The sequence below is a fragment of the Oncorhynchus gorbuscha genome, linkage group LG05, assembly GCF_021184085.1.
Source record: "Oncorhynchus gorbuscha isolate QuinsamMale2020 ecotype Even-year linkage group LG05, OgorEven_v1.0, whole genome shotgun sequence".
In the NCBI taxonomy this organism is placed as follows: Eukaryota; Metazoa; Chordata; class Actinopteri; order Salmoniformes; family Salmonidae; genus Oncorhynchus; species Oncorhynchus gorbuscha.
Window position 1 is genome coordinate 94,020,632 of NC_060177.1, and position 14,761 is coordinate 94,035,392.

A 14,761-nucleotide genomic window follows, 5' to 3' on the forward strand; every position below is an offset into this window, starting at 1 on the left:
CATTGACTCAGTACTGGTACTCAGTGTATATAGCCAAGTTATTACCTCGTACCCCTGTACATTGACTCAGTACTGGTACTCAGTGTATATAGCCAAGTTATTACCTCGTACCCCTGTACATTGACTCAGTACTGGTACTCAGTGTATATAGCCAAGTTATTACCTCGTAGCCCTGTACATTGACTCAGTACTGGTACTCAGTGTATATAGCCAAGTTATTACCTCGTACCCCTGTACATTGACTCAGTACTGGTACCCCGTGTATATAGCCAAGTTATTACCTCGTACCCCTGTACATTGACTCAGTACTGGTACTCTGTGTATATAGCCAAGTTATTACCTCGTAGCCCTGTACATTGACTCAGTACTGGTACTCAGTGTATATAGCCAAGTTATTACCTCGTACCCCTGTACATTGACTCAGTACTGGTACCCCGTGTATATAGCCAAGTTATTACCTCGTACCCCTGTACATTGACTCAGTACTGGTACTCTGTGTATATAGCCAAGTTATTACCTCGTACCCCTGTACATTGACTCAGTACTGGTACTCTGTGTATATAGCCAAGTTATTACCTCGTACCCCTGTACATTGACTCAGTACTGGTACTCTGTGTATATAGCCAAGTTATTACCTCGTAGCCCTGTACATTGACTCAGTACTGGTACTCTGTGTATATAGCCAAGTTATTACCTCGTACCCCTGTACATTGACTCAGTACTGGTACTCTGTGTATATAGCCAAGTTATTACCTCGTACCCCTGTACATTGACTCAGTACTGGTACTCTGTGTATATAGCCAAGTTATTACCTCGTACCCCTGTACATTGACTCAGTACTGGTACTCTGTGTATATAGCCAGGTTATTACCTCGTACCCCTGTACATTGACTCAGTACTGGTACTCTGTGTATATAGCCAAGTTATTACCTCGTACCCCTGTACATTGACTCAGTACTGGTACTCTGTGTATATAGCCAAGTTATTACCTCGTACCCCTGTACATTGACTCAGTACTGGTACTCTGTGTATATAGCCAAGTTATTACCTCGTAGCCCTGTACATTGACTCAGTACTGGTACTCAGTGTATATAGCCAAGTTATTACCTCGTACCCCTGTACATTGACTCAGTACTGGTACTCTGTGTATATAGCCAAGTTATTACCTCGTACCCCTGTACATTGACTCAGTACTGGTACTCTGTGTATATAGCCAAGTTATTACCTCGTAGCCCTGTACATTGACTCAGTACTGGTACTCAGTGTATATAGCCAAGTTATTACCTCGTAGCCCTGTACATTGACTCAGTACTGGTACCCAGTGTATATAGCCAAGTTATTACCTCATACCCCTGTACATTGACTCAGTACTGGTACTCAGTGTATATAGCCAAGTTATTACCTCGTACCCCTGTACATTGACTCAGTACTGGTACCCAGTGTATATAGCCAAGTTATTACCTCATACCCCTGTACATTGACTCAGTACTGGTACCCTGTGTATATAGCCAGGTTATTACCTCGTACCCCTGTACATCGACTCAGTACTGGTACTCTGTGTATATAGCCAAGTTATTACCTCGTACCCCTGTACATTGACTCAGTACTGGTACTCTGTGTATATATCCAGGTTATCGTTAATCATTGTGTATTTATTCCTCATGTTATAATTTAATTTCGTTATTTTTTAATTATTTCTCCATTTTCTTTCTTTCTGCGTTGTTGGGAAGGGCCCAGTAAAGTAATCATTTCCCTGTTAGTCTACACCTGTTGTTTACCAAACATTTCCCTGTTAGTCTACACCTGTTGTTTACCAAACATTTCCCTGTTAGTCTACACCTGTTGTTTAGCAAGCATATGGCAAGTAAAATTTGACTGGATTTGAAGAAGCGAAGCAGAAGATGAAGGACAGATACAGGACATCCTCTCCAGATATCAGAGGGAAAGTGTTTGTAGCTCTAAGCAGGTAGAGATCCAGCACAGTTGTTATAGCTCATGGTCTCAAAACACACCCACATCGAGAGAGAAAGAGACCAGACAGACTTCCACACCTAAACACAAGAGACACACACTGTAAACACACACGTACTGTGGTAGGTCGAGACCGAGAGAGGCTGAGGCTGCTGGCTGCGAGGTCCTCCCAAACTCCGTGCCTGTGATGAGGTTCCATGTTCTCCTGATTGTCGCTGGGAGAAGCAGAGGAGGAAGACGAGGCGCAGGTACTGACCAGGTCCGGCAGGCTGGTGGACGGATACCGGTGGAAATCAACTTCAGACTCCTCCTGAATGAACCAGAGGAAGAGGGGAGAACAGTGAGTGTGGAAGGAAGGGATGGATGACTGTGTGTGTGTGTGTGTGTGTGTGTGTGTGTGTGTGTGTGTGTGTGTGTGTGTGTGTGTGTGTGTGTGTGTGTGTGTGTGTGTGTGTGTGTGTGTGTGTGTGTGTGTGTGTGTGTGTGTGTGTGTGTGTGTGTGTGTGTGTGTGTAGAAGAGTGGAAGGAATGGATGACTGTGTGTGTGTGTGTGTGTGTGTGTGTGTGTGTGTGTGTGTGTGTGTGTGTGTGTGTGTGTGTGTGTGTGTGTGTGTGTGTGTGTGTGTGTGTGTGTGTGTGTGTGTGTGTGTGTGTGTGTGTGTGTGTGTTCAGAAGAGTGGAAGGGATGGATGACTGTGTGTGTGTGTGTGTGTTCAGAAGAGTGGAAGGGATGGATGACTGTGTGTGTGTGTGTGTGTGTGTGTGTGTGTGTGTGTGTGTGTGTGTGTGTGTGTGTGTGTGTGTGTGTGTGTGTGTGTGTGTGTGTGTGTGTGTGTGTGTGTGTGTGTGTGTGTGTGTGTGTGTGTGTGTGTGTGTGTGTGTTCAGAAGAGTGGAAGGGACATGTAGTGTGTGTTCTGTGTGTATTTTTAACGTTGTTTCAGCCTGCATTTCCCTTCAAGACGATTAAGATCTCTTGAATGTTTTAGATGTTCCCACACGCACACTACAACCCTTCAACACTACAACCCTTCAACACTACAACCCTTCAACACTACAACCCTTCAACACTACAACCCTTCAACACTACAACCCTTCAACACTACAACCCTTCAACACTACAACCCTTCAACACTACCACCCTTCAACACTAACACACTACAACCCTTCAACACTAAAACCCTTCAAAACTAACACACTACAACCCTTCAACACTAACACACTACAACCCTTCAACACTAACACACTACAACCCTTCAACACTACAACCCTTCAACACTAACACACTACAACCCTTCAACACTACAACCCTTCAACACTACAACCCTTCAAAACTAACACACTACAACCCTTCAACACTAACACACAACAACCCTTCCACTAACACACTACAACCATTCAACACTACAACCCTTCAACACTACAACCCTTCAACATTTACATTTACATTTAAGTCATTTAGCAGACGCTCTTATCCAGAGCGACTTACAAATTGGTGCATTCACCTTATGACATCCACTACAACCCTTCCACACTACAACCCTTCCACACTACAACCCTTCCACACTACAACCCTTCCACACTACAACCCTTCAACACTACAACCCTTCCACACTACAACCCTTCCACACTACAACCCTTCCACACTACAACCCTTCAACACTACAACCCTTCCACACTACAAACCTTCAACACTACATCCCTTCAACACTACAACCCTTCCACACTACAACCCTTCCACACTACAACCCTTCCACACTACAACCCTTCAACACTACAACCCTTCAACACTAACACACTACAACCCTTCAACACTAACACACTACAACCCTTCCACACTAACACACTACAACCCTTCAACACTAACACACTACAACCCTTCAACACTACAACCCTTCAACACTACAACCATTCAACACTACAACCCTTCAAAACTAACACACTACAACCCTTCAACACTAACACGCTACAACCCTTCAACACTAACACACTACAACCCTTCAACACTACAACCCTTCAACACTACAACCATTCAACACTACAACCCTTCAACACTACAACCCTTCAGCACTACAACCCTTCAGCACTACAACCCTTCAACACTAGCACACAACAACCCTTCCACTAACACACTACAACCATTCAACACTACAACACTTCAGCACTAACACACTACAACCCTTCAACACTAAAACCCTTCAACACTACAACCCTTCAACACTACAACCCTTCCACACTACAACCATTCCACACTACAACCATTCCACACTACAACCCTTCCACACTACAACCCTTCAACACTACAACCCTTCCACACTACAACCCTTTAACACTACAACCCTTCAACACTACAACCCTTCAACACTACAACCCTTCCACACTACAACCCTTCCACACTACAACCTTTCCACACTACAACCCTTCAACACTACAAACCTTCCACACTACAAACCTTCCACACTACAACCCTTCAACACTACAACCATTCAACACTACAACACTACAACGCTTCAACACTAACACACTACAACCCTTCAACACTAACACACTACAACCCTTCCACACTAACACACTACAACCCTTCAACACTAACACACTACAACCCTTCCACTAACACACTACAACCCTTCAACAGTAGCACACTACAACCCTTCAACACTAAATCAAATCAAATCAAATCAAATCAAATTTATTTACAACCCTTACATCAGCTGATATCAACATAACACACTACAACCCTCAACACTCAAAGTGCTGTACAGAAACCCAGCCTAAAACCCCAAACACAAACAATGCAGGTGTCAAAAACACGGTGGCTAGGAAAAACTCCCTTAGAAAGGCCAAAACCTAGGAAGAAACCTAGAGAGGAAATGTGGGGTGGCCAGTCCTCTTCTGGCTGTGCCGGGTAGAGATTATAACAGAACATGACCAAGATGTTCAAATGTTCATAAATGACCAGCATGGTCAAATAATAATAAGGCAGAACAGTTGAAACTGGAGCAGCAGCACAGTCAGATGGACTGGGGACAGCAAGGAGCCATCATGTCAGGTAACGGTCCTAGGGCTCAGGTCCTCCGAGAGAGAGAAAGAAAGAGAGAATTAGAGAGAGCATATGTGGGGTGGCCAGTCCTCTTCTGGCTGTGCCAGGTGGAGATTATAACAGAACGTGGCCAAGATGTTCAAATGTTCATAAATGACCAGCATGGTTGAATAATAGTAAGGCAGAACAGTTGAAACTGGAGCAGGACATGGCCAGGTGGACTGGGGACAGCAAGGAGTCCTCATGTCTAGTCCTGGGACATGGTCCTAGGGCCCAGGCCAGTTGAAACTGGAGCAGCAGCATGGCCAGGTTGGGGACAGCAAGGAGTCATCATGTCAGGTAGTCCTGGGGCATGGTTCTAGGGCTCAGGTCCTCCGAGAGAGAGAAAGAAAGAGAGAAGGAGAGAATTAGAACCCTTAGATTTACACAGGACACCGAATAGGACAGGAGAAGTACAGATAAACAAACTGACCCTACATCCTTCCCCCCGACACATAAACTACTGCAGCATAAATACTGGAGGCTTCAACACTGTGGCCCCATCCGAGGACACCCCGGACAGGGCCAAACAGGAAGGATATAACCCCACCCACTTTCACACCACTAGAGGGAAATCTTCAACCACCAACTTACCATCCTGAGACAGGCCAGTATAGCCCACAAAGATCTCCGACACGGTACAACCCAAGGGGTGGGGGGGAACCCAGACAGGCCGACCACAACAGTGAATCAACCCACCCAGGTGACGCATCCCCCCAGGGACGGCACTAGAGAGCCCCAGCAAGCCAGTGACTCAGCCCCGTAACAGGGTTAGAGGCAGAGAATCCCAGTGGAAAACGGGGAACCGGCCAGGCAGAGACAGCAAGGGCGGTTCGTTGCTCCAGAGCCTTTCCGTTCACCTTCCCACTCCTGGGCCAGACTACACTCAATCATATGACCCACTGAAGAGATGAGTCTTCAGTAAAGACTTAAAGGTTGAGACCGAGTTTGCGTCTCTGACATGGGTAGGCAGACCGTTCCATAAAAATGGAGCTCTATAGGAGAAAGCCCTAGCACACTACAACCCTTCCACACTAACACACTACAACCCTTCAACACTAACACACTACAACCCTTCCACACTAACACACTACTACCCTTCAACACTAACACACTACAACCCTTCAACACTAACACACTACAACCCTTCAACACTAACACACTACAACCCTTCCACTAACACACTACAACCCTTCCACTAACACACTACAACCCTTCAACACTACAACCTTTCAACACTAACACACTACAACCCTTCAACACTAACACACTACAACCCTTCCACACTAATGGCGCTTGTAACGCCAGGGTAGTGGGTTCGATCCCCGGGACCACCCATACGTAGAATGTATGCACACATGACTGTAAGTCGCTTTGGATAAAAGCGTCTGCTAAATGGCAGCTCCTTTCCTGAGGACGGCTCACCTCTCACAGTTCTGGGCGACTTTAACCTCCCCACGTCTACCTTTGACTCTTTCCTCTCTGCCTCCTTCTTTCCACTCCTCTCCTCTTTTGACCTCACCCTCTCACCTTCCCCCCCTACTCACAAGGCAGGCAATACGCTCGACCTCATCTTTACTAGATGCTGTTCTTCCACTAACCTCATTGCAACTCCCCTCCAAGTCTCCGACCACTGCCTTGTATCCTTTTCCCTCTCGCTCTCATCCAACACCTCCCACACTGCCCCTACTCGGATGGTATCGCGCCGTCCCAACCTTCGCTCTCTCTCCCCCGCTACTCTCTCCTCTTCCATCCTATCATCTCTTCCCTCCGCTCAAACCTTCTCCCACCTATCTCCTGATTCTGCCTCCTCAACCCTCCTCTCCTCCCTCTCTGCATCCCTTGACTCTCTATGTCCCCTATCCTCCAGGCCGGCTCGGTCCTCCCCTCCCGCTCCGTGGCTCGATGACTCATTGCGAGCTCACAGAACAGGGCTCCGGGCAGCCGAGCGGAAATGGAGGAAAACTCGCCTCCCTGCGGACCTGGCATCCTTTCACTCCCTCCTCTCTACATTTTCCTCCTCTGTCTCTGCTGCTAAAGCCACTTTCTACCACGCTAAATTCCAAGCATCTGCCTCTAACCCTAGGAAGCTCTTTGCCACCTTCTCCTCCCTCCTGAATCCTCCGCCCCCCCCCTCCTCCCTCTCTGCAGATGACTTCGTCAACCATTTTGAAAAGAAGGTCGACGACATCCGATCCTCGTTTGCTAAGTCAAACGACACCGCTGGTTCTGCTCACACTGCCCTACCCTGTGCTCTGACCTCTTTCTCCCTCTCTCTCCAGATGAAATCTCGCGTCTTGTGACGGCCGGCCGCCCAACAACCTGCCCGCTTGACCCTATCCCCTCCTCTCTTCTCCAGACCATTTCCGGAGACCTTCTCCCTTACCTCACCTCGCTCATCAACTCATCCCTGACCGCTGGCTACGTCCCTTCCGTCTTCAAGAGAGCGAGAGTTGCACCCCTTCTGAAAAAACCTACACTCGATCCCTCCGATGTCAACAATTACAGACCAGTATCCCTTCTTTCTTTTCTCTCCAAAACTCTTGAACGTGCCGTCCTTGGCCAGCTCTCCCGCTATCTCTCTCTGAATGACCTTCTTGATCCAAATCAGTCAGGTTTCAAGACTAGTCATTCAACTGAGACTGCTCTCCTCTGTATCACGGAGGCGCTCCGCACTGCTAAAGCTAACTCTCTCTCCTCTGCTCTCATCCTTCTAGATCTATCGGCTGCCTTCGATACTGTGAACCATCAGATCCTCCTCTCCACCCTCTCCGAGTTGGGCATCTCCAGCGGCCCACGCTTGGATTGCGTCCTACCTGACAGGTCGCTCCTACCAGGTGGCGTGGCGAGAATCTGTCTCCTCACCACGCGCTCTCACCACTGGTGTCCCCCAGGGCTCTGTTCTTGGCCCTCTCCTATTCTCGCTATACACCAAGTCACTTGGCTCTGTCATAACCTCACATGGTCTCTCTTATCATTGCTATGCAGACGACACACAATTAATCTTCTCCTTTCCCCCTTCTGATGACCAGGTGGCGAATCGCATCTCTGCATGTCTGGCAGACATATCAGTGTGGATGACGGATCACCACCTCAACCTCGGCAAGACGGAGCTGCTCTTCCTCCCGGGGAAGGACTGCCCGTTCCATGATCTCGCCATCACGGTTGACAACTCCATTGTGTCCTCCTCCCAGAGCGCCAAGAACCTTGGCGTGATCCTGGACAACACCCTGTCGTTCTCAACCAACATCAAGGCGGTGGCCCGTTCCTGTAGGTTCATGCTCTACATCATCCGCAGAGTACGACCCTGCCTCACACAGGAAGCGGCGCAGGTCCTAATCCAGGCACTTGTCATCTCCCGTCTGGATTACTGCAACTCGCTGTTGGCTGGGCTCCCTGCCTGTGCCATTAAACCCCTTCAACTCATCCAGAACGCCGCAGCCCGTCGGGTGTTCAACCTTCCCAAGTTCTCTCACGTCACCCCGCTCCTCCGTTCTCTCCACTGGCTTCCAGTTGAAGCTCGCATCCGCTACAAGACCATGGTGCTTGCCTACGGAGCTGTGAGGGGAACGGCACCTCAGTACCTCCAGGCTCTGATCAGGCCCTACACCCAAACAAGGGCACTGCGTTCATCCACCTCTGGCCTGCTCGCCTCCCTACCACTGAGGAAGTACAGCTCCCGCTCAGCCCAGTCAAAACTGTTCGCTGCCCTGGCCCCCCAATGGTGGAACAAACTCCCTCACGACGCCAGGACAGCGGAGTCAATCACCACCTTCCGGAGACACCTGAAACCCCACCTCTTTAAGGAATACCTAGGATAGGATAAGTAATCCCTCTCACCCCCCTAAGTTTTAGATGCACTATTGTTAAGTGACTGTCCCACTGGATGTCATAAGGTGAATGCACCAATTTGTAAGTCGCTCTGGATAAGAGCGTCTGCTAAATGACTTAAATGTAATGTAAATGTAATGTAAATGCATATATTATTATATTATTATTAACACACTACAACCCTTCAACACTAACACACTACAACCCTTCCACTAACACACTACAACCCTTCAACACTAACACACTACAACCCTTCAACACTAGCACACTACAACCCTTCAACACTAACACTATACAACCCTTCAACACTAACACACTACAACCCTTCAACACTAACACACTACAACCCTTCCACACTAACACACTACAACCCTTCCACTAACACACTACAACCCTTCAACACTAACACACTACAACCCTTCAACACTACAACCCTTCAAAACTAACACACTACAACCCTTCAACACTAACACACTACAACCCTTCAACACTAGCACACTACAACCCTTCCACACTAACACACTACATCCCTTCCACACTAACACACTACAACCCTTCAACACTAACACACTACAACCCTTCAACACTAACACACTACAACCCTTCCACACTAACACACTACAACCCTTCCACTAACACACTACAACCCTTCAACACTAACACACTACAACCCTTCAACACTACAACCCTTCAAAACTAACACACTACAACCCTTCAACACTAACACACTACAACCCTTCAACACTAACACACTACAACCCTTCAACACTACAACCCTTCAACACTACAACCCTTCAACACTACAACCATTCAACACTACAACCCTTCAACACAACAACACTTCAACACAACAACACTACAACCCTTCAGCACTACAACCCTTCAACACTAGCACACAACAACCCTCCCACTAACACACTACAACCCTCCCACTAACACACTATACAACACTAACACACTACAACCCTTCCACACTAACACACTACAACCCTTCCACACTAACACACTACAACCCTTCCAAACTAACACACTACAACCCTTCCACACTAACACACTACAACCCTTCCACACTAACACACTACCACCCTTCAACACTAACACACTACAACCCTTCAACACTAACACACTACAACCCTTCAACACTAACACACTACAACCCTTCCACACTAACACACTACAACCCTTCAACACTAACACACTACAACCCTTCAACACTAACACACTACAACCCTTCAACACTAACACACTACAACCCTTCCACACTAACACACTACAACCCTTCAACACTAACACACTACAACCCTTCCACACTAACACACTACAACCCTTCCACTAACACACTACAACCATTCAACACTAACACACTACAACCCTTCAACACTAGCACACTACAACCCTTCCACACTAACACACTACATCCCTTCCACACTAACACACTACAACCCTTCCACACTAACACACTACAACCCTTCCACACTAACACACTACAACCCTTCAACACTAGCACACTACAACCCTTCCACACTAAGACCCTCCCACTAACACACTATACAACACTAACACACTACAACCCTTCCACACTAACACACTACAACCCTACCCTATCTGATGGACGTTTCTCTCTGCCTGTCTGTATCATCGATGCTCCCTCAACTCTTTTCACTCTGCCTGTCTGTATCATCGATGCTCCCTCAACTCTTTTCTCTCTGCCTGTCTGTATCATCGATGCTCCCTCAACTCTTTTCTCTCTTCCGGTCTGTATCATCGATGCTCCCTCAACTCTTTTTTCTGGCTGTCTTCCGGTCTGTCAACTCTTTTTTCTCTTCCGGCGCATCGATGCTCCCTCAACTCTTTTCTCTCTACCTGTCTGTATCATCGATGCTCCCTCAACTCTTTTCTCCCTGCCTGTCTGTATCATCGATGCTCCCTCAACTCTTTTCTCTCTACCTGTCTGTATAATCGATGCTCCCTCAACTCTTTTCTCTCTGTATCATCGATGCTCCCTCAACTCTTTTCTCTCTGCCTGTCTGTATCATCAATGCTCCCTCAACTCTTGTCTCCCTGCCTGTCTGTATCATCGATGCTCCCTCAACTCTTTTCTCTCTGTATCATCGATGCTCCCTCAACTCTTTTCTCTCTGCCTGTCTGTATCATCGATGCTCCCTCAACACTTGTCTCCCTGCCTGTCTGTATCATCGATGCTCCCTCAACTCTTTTCTCTCTGTATCATCGATGCTCCCTCAACTCTTTTCTCCCTGCCTGTCTGTATCATCGATGCTCCCTCAACTCTTTTCTCTCTGCCTGTCTGTATCATCGATGCTCCCTCAACCCTTTTCTCTCTGCCTTTCTGTATCATCAATGCTCCCTCAACTCTTTTCTCTCTGCCTGTCTGTATCATCGATGCTCCCTCAACTCTTTTCTCTCTGGCTGTCTGTATCATCGATGCTCCCTCAACTCTTTTCTCTCTGCCTGTCTGTATCATCGATGCTCCCTCAACTCTTTTCTCTCTGGCTGTCTGTATCATCGATGCTCCCTCAACTCTTTTCTCTCTTCCGGTCTGTATCATCGATGCTCCCTCAACTCTTTTCTCTCTGTATCCTCGATGCTCCCTCAACTCTTTTCTCTCTGGATCATCGATGTTTCCTCAACTCTTTTCTCTCTGCCTGTCTGTATCATCGATGCTCCCTCAACTCTTGTCTCCCTGCCTGTCTGTATCCTCGATGCTCCCTCAACTCTTTTCTCTCTGGATCATCGATGTTTCCTCAACTCTTTTCTCTCTGCCTCTCTGTATCCTCGATGCTCCCTCAACTCTTTTCTCTCTGTATCCTCGATGCTCCCTCAACTCTTTTCTCTCTGTATCATCGATGCTCCCTCAACTCTTTTCTCTCTGTATCATCGATGCTCCCTCAACTCTTTTCTCTCTGGATCATCGATGTTTCCTCAACTCTTTTCTCTCTGCCTGTCTGTATCATCGATGCTCCCTCAACTCTTGTCTCCCTGCCTGTCTGTATCATCGATGCTCCCTCAACTCTTTTCTCTCTGTATCATCGATGCTCCCTCAACTCTTTTCTCTCTGCCTGTCTGTATCATCGATGCTCCCTCAACTCTTTTCTCTCTGTATCATCGATGCTCCCTCAACTCTTTTCTCTCTGTATCATCGATGCTCCCTCAACTCTTTTCTCTCTGTATCATCGATGCTCCCTCAACTCAAGCTGCTGCTACTTAATGCCTTTCTGAACTGCTTCAAGACAATCTGAAGCAGTGGAAAACCATCAACAAAGACCTGCCAGATTTCATTCAACATTTTGTCATTTTTTTCCAAAGTGACTTTGAGATTATTGATTGGAATGAAAAGGCCTATATAAAATAAATATATGATTGACTGCTGAAACCCCTTTTGTATTCGTTGTTGTTGGTTATTATTACTCTTCCCTAAATTTCCCCGGTGAAATGGTTTGGCTTAGGAGTTTACAACCTAGCATAATGGTAAAGGACTAAAAGACCACACCATCTGATTTAATGTTTTAAAATTTGACCTTTGTTTAACTAGGCATGTCAGATAAGAACCAATTCTTATTTACAATGACGGCCTAGGAACAGCGGGTTAACTGCCTTGTTCAGGGCTATGCCATGCAAATTGAACAGATGGTGGCGCTCTAACAAGCGATTGAAAATGAAACATTTTGAAAAGTCACACCCCTCACCGTGTTTGACCTAGAGGTCAAATTTCCGTGTAGGACCCATAAACTCTGGCATGATGGCTTTTCCTCTATTTAGAATGGAGTTTTAAAACAAACACTTAAAACGCTAGTCCTCTGGCAACGGAATGACCAGATCTGCATGAAACTTCATATGTGGCATCTACAGACCAACGCAATACTTTCTAGACTATTACCTAAAAAGAACACTGACCAATAAGCATTCATGTGGGCGTGGTCTGGCATATATAAACGCATATTAATCAGTCATGGATATATTCGTATTGTAACAAAACACTGTGAAGACTCAACGTATACAAGCACATTCACATGGACCACACAAGGGCTGCTATAAACAGGCACATGTTTATATCTCTTGATCTGTTTGACTCAAGAGTGATGAAATTTGGCACACGTGCAGAGGGAACCTATATAAAGTATAATTCAGTTTGGACCCATAGTCACGCTGTTGGACAGGAAGAAAAAACATGAACGCAAGCTCATTGGCTCATAGTGGCCATATTGTTTGAGCAAAAGCCCAAGAACATTTCACGACGTGCGTCCCATAGATGCTATAGAACCAAACCTGGTTCTTCTGGAGAAGAAGACGTATTAAAGTAGTCAACATCATTAGAAATAGTCCAAAATACTGCATGATCAGTTCAGATTCTTTTAGTTCACAGCTTGAACCCCGACATTGCTGCTTGCAGATATATATATTTATTATTATGTTGAAACAAGGTACATGTATCGTACAACATTGAAACATATTGTACCAGGCTAAATGCTTAAGTGTCCAGCCAGGGAATTCGTGTACCAAGTCCTAACACGCCAATGAGTTTGCTCAGTGATTAGTGTCGGATTCTTCCCATTTCTACTTTTATCCAGTTGATGATCTCTCCTTTTCCCTTCTCTGCTCTGCAGCTGTATGTATATACATATCAGGTGTTCTGGTGTTGTCTGTTAGAACTTCTACGTCAAGAGCGTCTGCTAAATGACTTAAATGTAAATGTAATGTGAGTTATTTCTCATGTTATTTATTTATTTTATTTGATTTCCTCCTTCACTTTGTTCTTCTATGTTGAGTCAACGTCTAAAAACAGAAGTTGTAAATGATTTGAGATATGAAGAAGGGCATTTTTTTCCCCCCTCCTTTCAGAAACACAAGAAAGAGCTCGAGAAATACATTTGTTTTGGACACACAAAAAAAAGGGCTGTTGTGTTGAGTGTACGTGTGTGTGTGTGTGTGTGTGTGTGTGTGTGTGTGTGTGTGTGTGTGTGTGTGTGTGTGTGTGTGTGTGTGTGTGTGTGTGTGTGTGTGTGTGTGTGTGTGTGTGTGTGTGTGTGTGTGTGTGTGTGTGTGTGTGTGTGTGTGTGTGTGTGTGTGTGTCAGCGGAGGCTGCTGAGGGGAGGACGGCTCATAATAACATCTGGAAACGGAGTAAATGGAATGGAATGGAAACCATGGAAACCACGTGCTTGATTTATTTGATACCATTACAAATATTCCGTTACAGCCATTAACACGAGCACATCCTCCTCAATTAAAGTGCCACCAACCTCCTGTGGTGCGTGCGTGTGTGTGTGTCCGTCCGTCCGTCCGTGCGTGTGTCCGTCCGTGCGTGCGTGTCCGTCCGTGCGTGTACTCACCCTGCTAGTGACGACCAGTTGTACCAGTCCAGCGGTAGAGCGTAGGATGTCTACAGCCTCTGAATGAGACAGGCCGACCAGAGACTGACCGTTGATCATCAGGAGCTCATCACCAGCCTTCAGACGTCCATCCCTAAAACACACACACACACACACATTTCACGCTAAAGTCTACGCCTGTAGTATTCGCAGCATGTGACAAATAATATGCTATGACAAATCAAATGCTATGTGCTATGACAAATCAAATGCTATGTGCTATGACAAATCAAATGCTATATGCTATGACAAATCAAATGCTATATGCTATGACAAATCAAATGCTATATGCTATGACAAATCAAATGCTATATGCTATGACAAATCAAATGCTATATGCTATGACAAATCAAATGCTATATGCTATGACAAATCAAATGCTATATGCTATGACAAATCAAATGCTATATGCTATGACAAATCAAATGCTATATGCTATGACAAATCAAATGCTATATGCTATGACAAATCAAATGCTATATGCTATGACAAATC

General features: G+C 46.1%; 1 protein-coding gene across 1 annotated transcript in view; it reads right to left on the reverse strand.

Moving 5' to 3' along the window:
* Window positions 1-14,761, reverse strand: part of LOC124036674 (PDZ domain-containing protein 2-like) — a 217,644-nt gene that overhangs the window by 87,323 nt on the left and 115,560 nt on the right. The window contains 2 exon segments of the mRNA XM_046351518.1: window positions 2,090-2,281; window positions 14,228-14,360. Of these exon segments, the coding sequence (XP_046207474.1) occupies window positions 2,090-2,281; window positions 14,228-14,360 (325 nt within the window).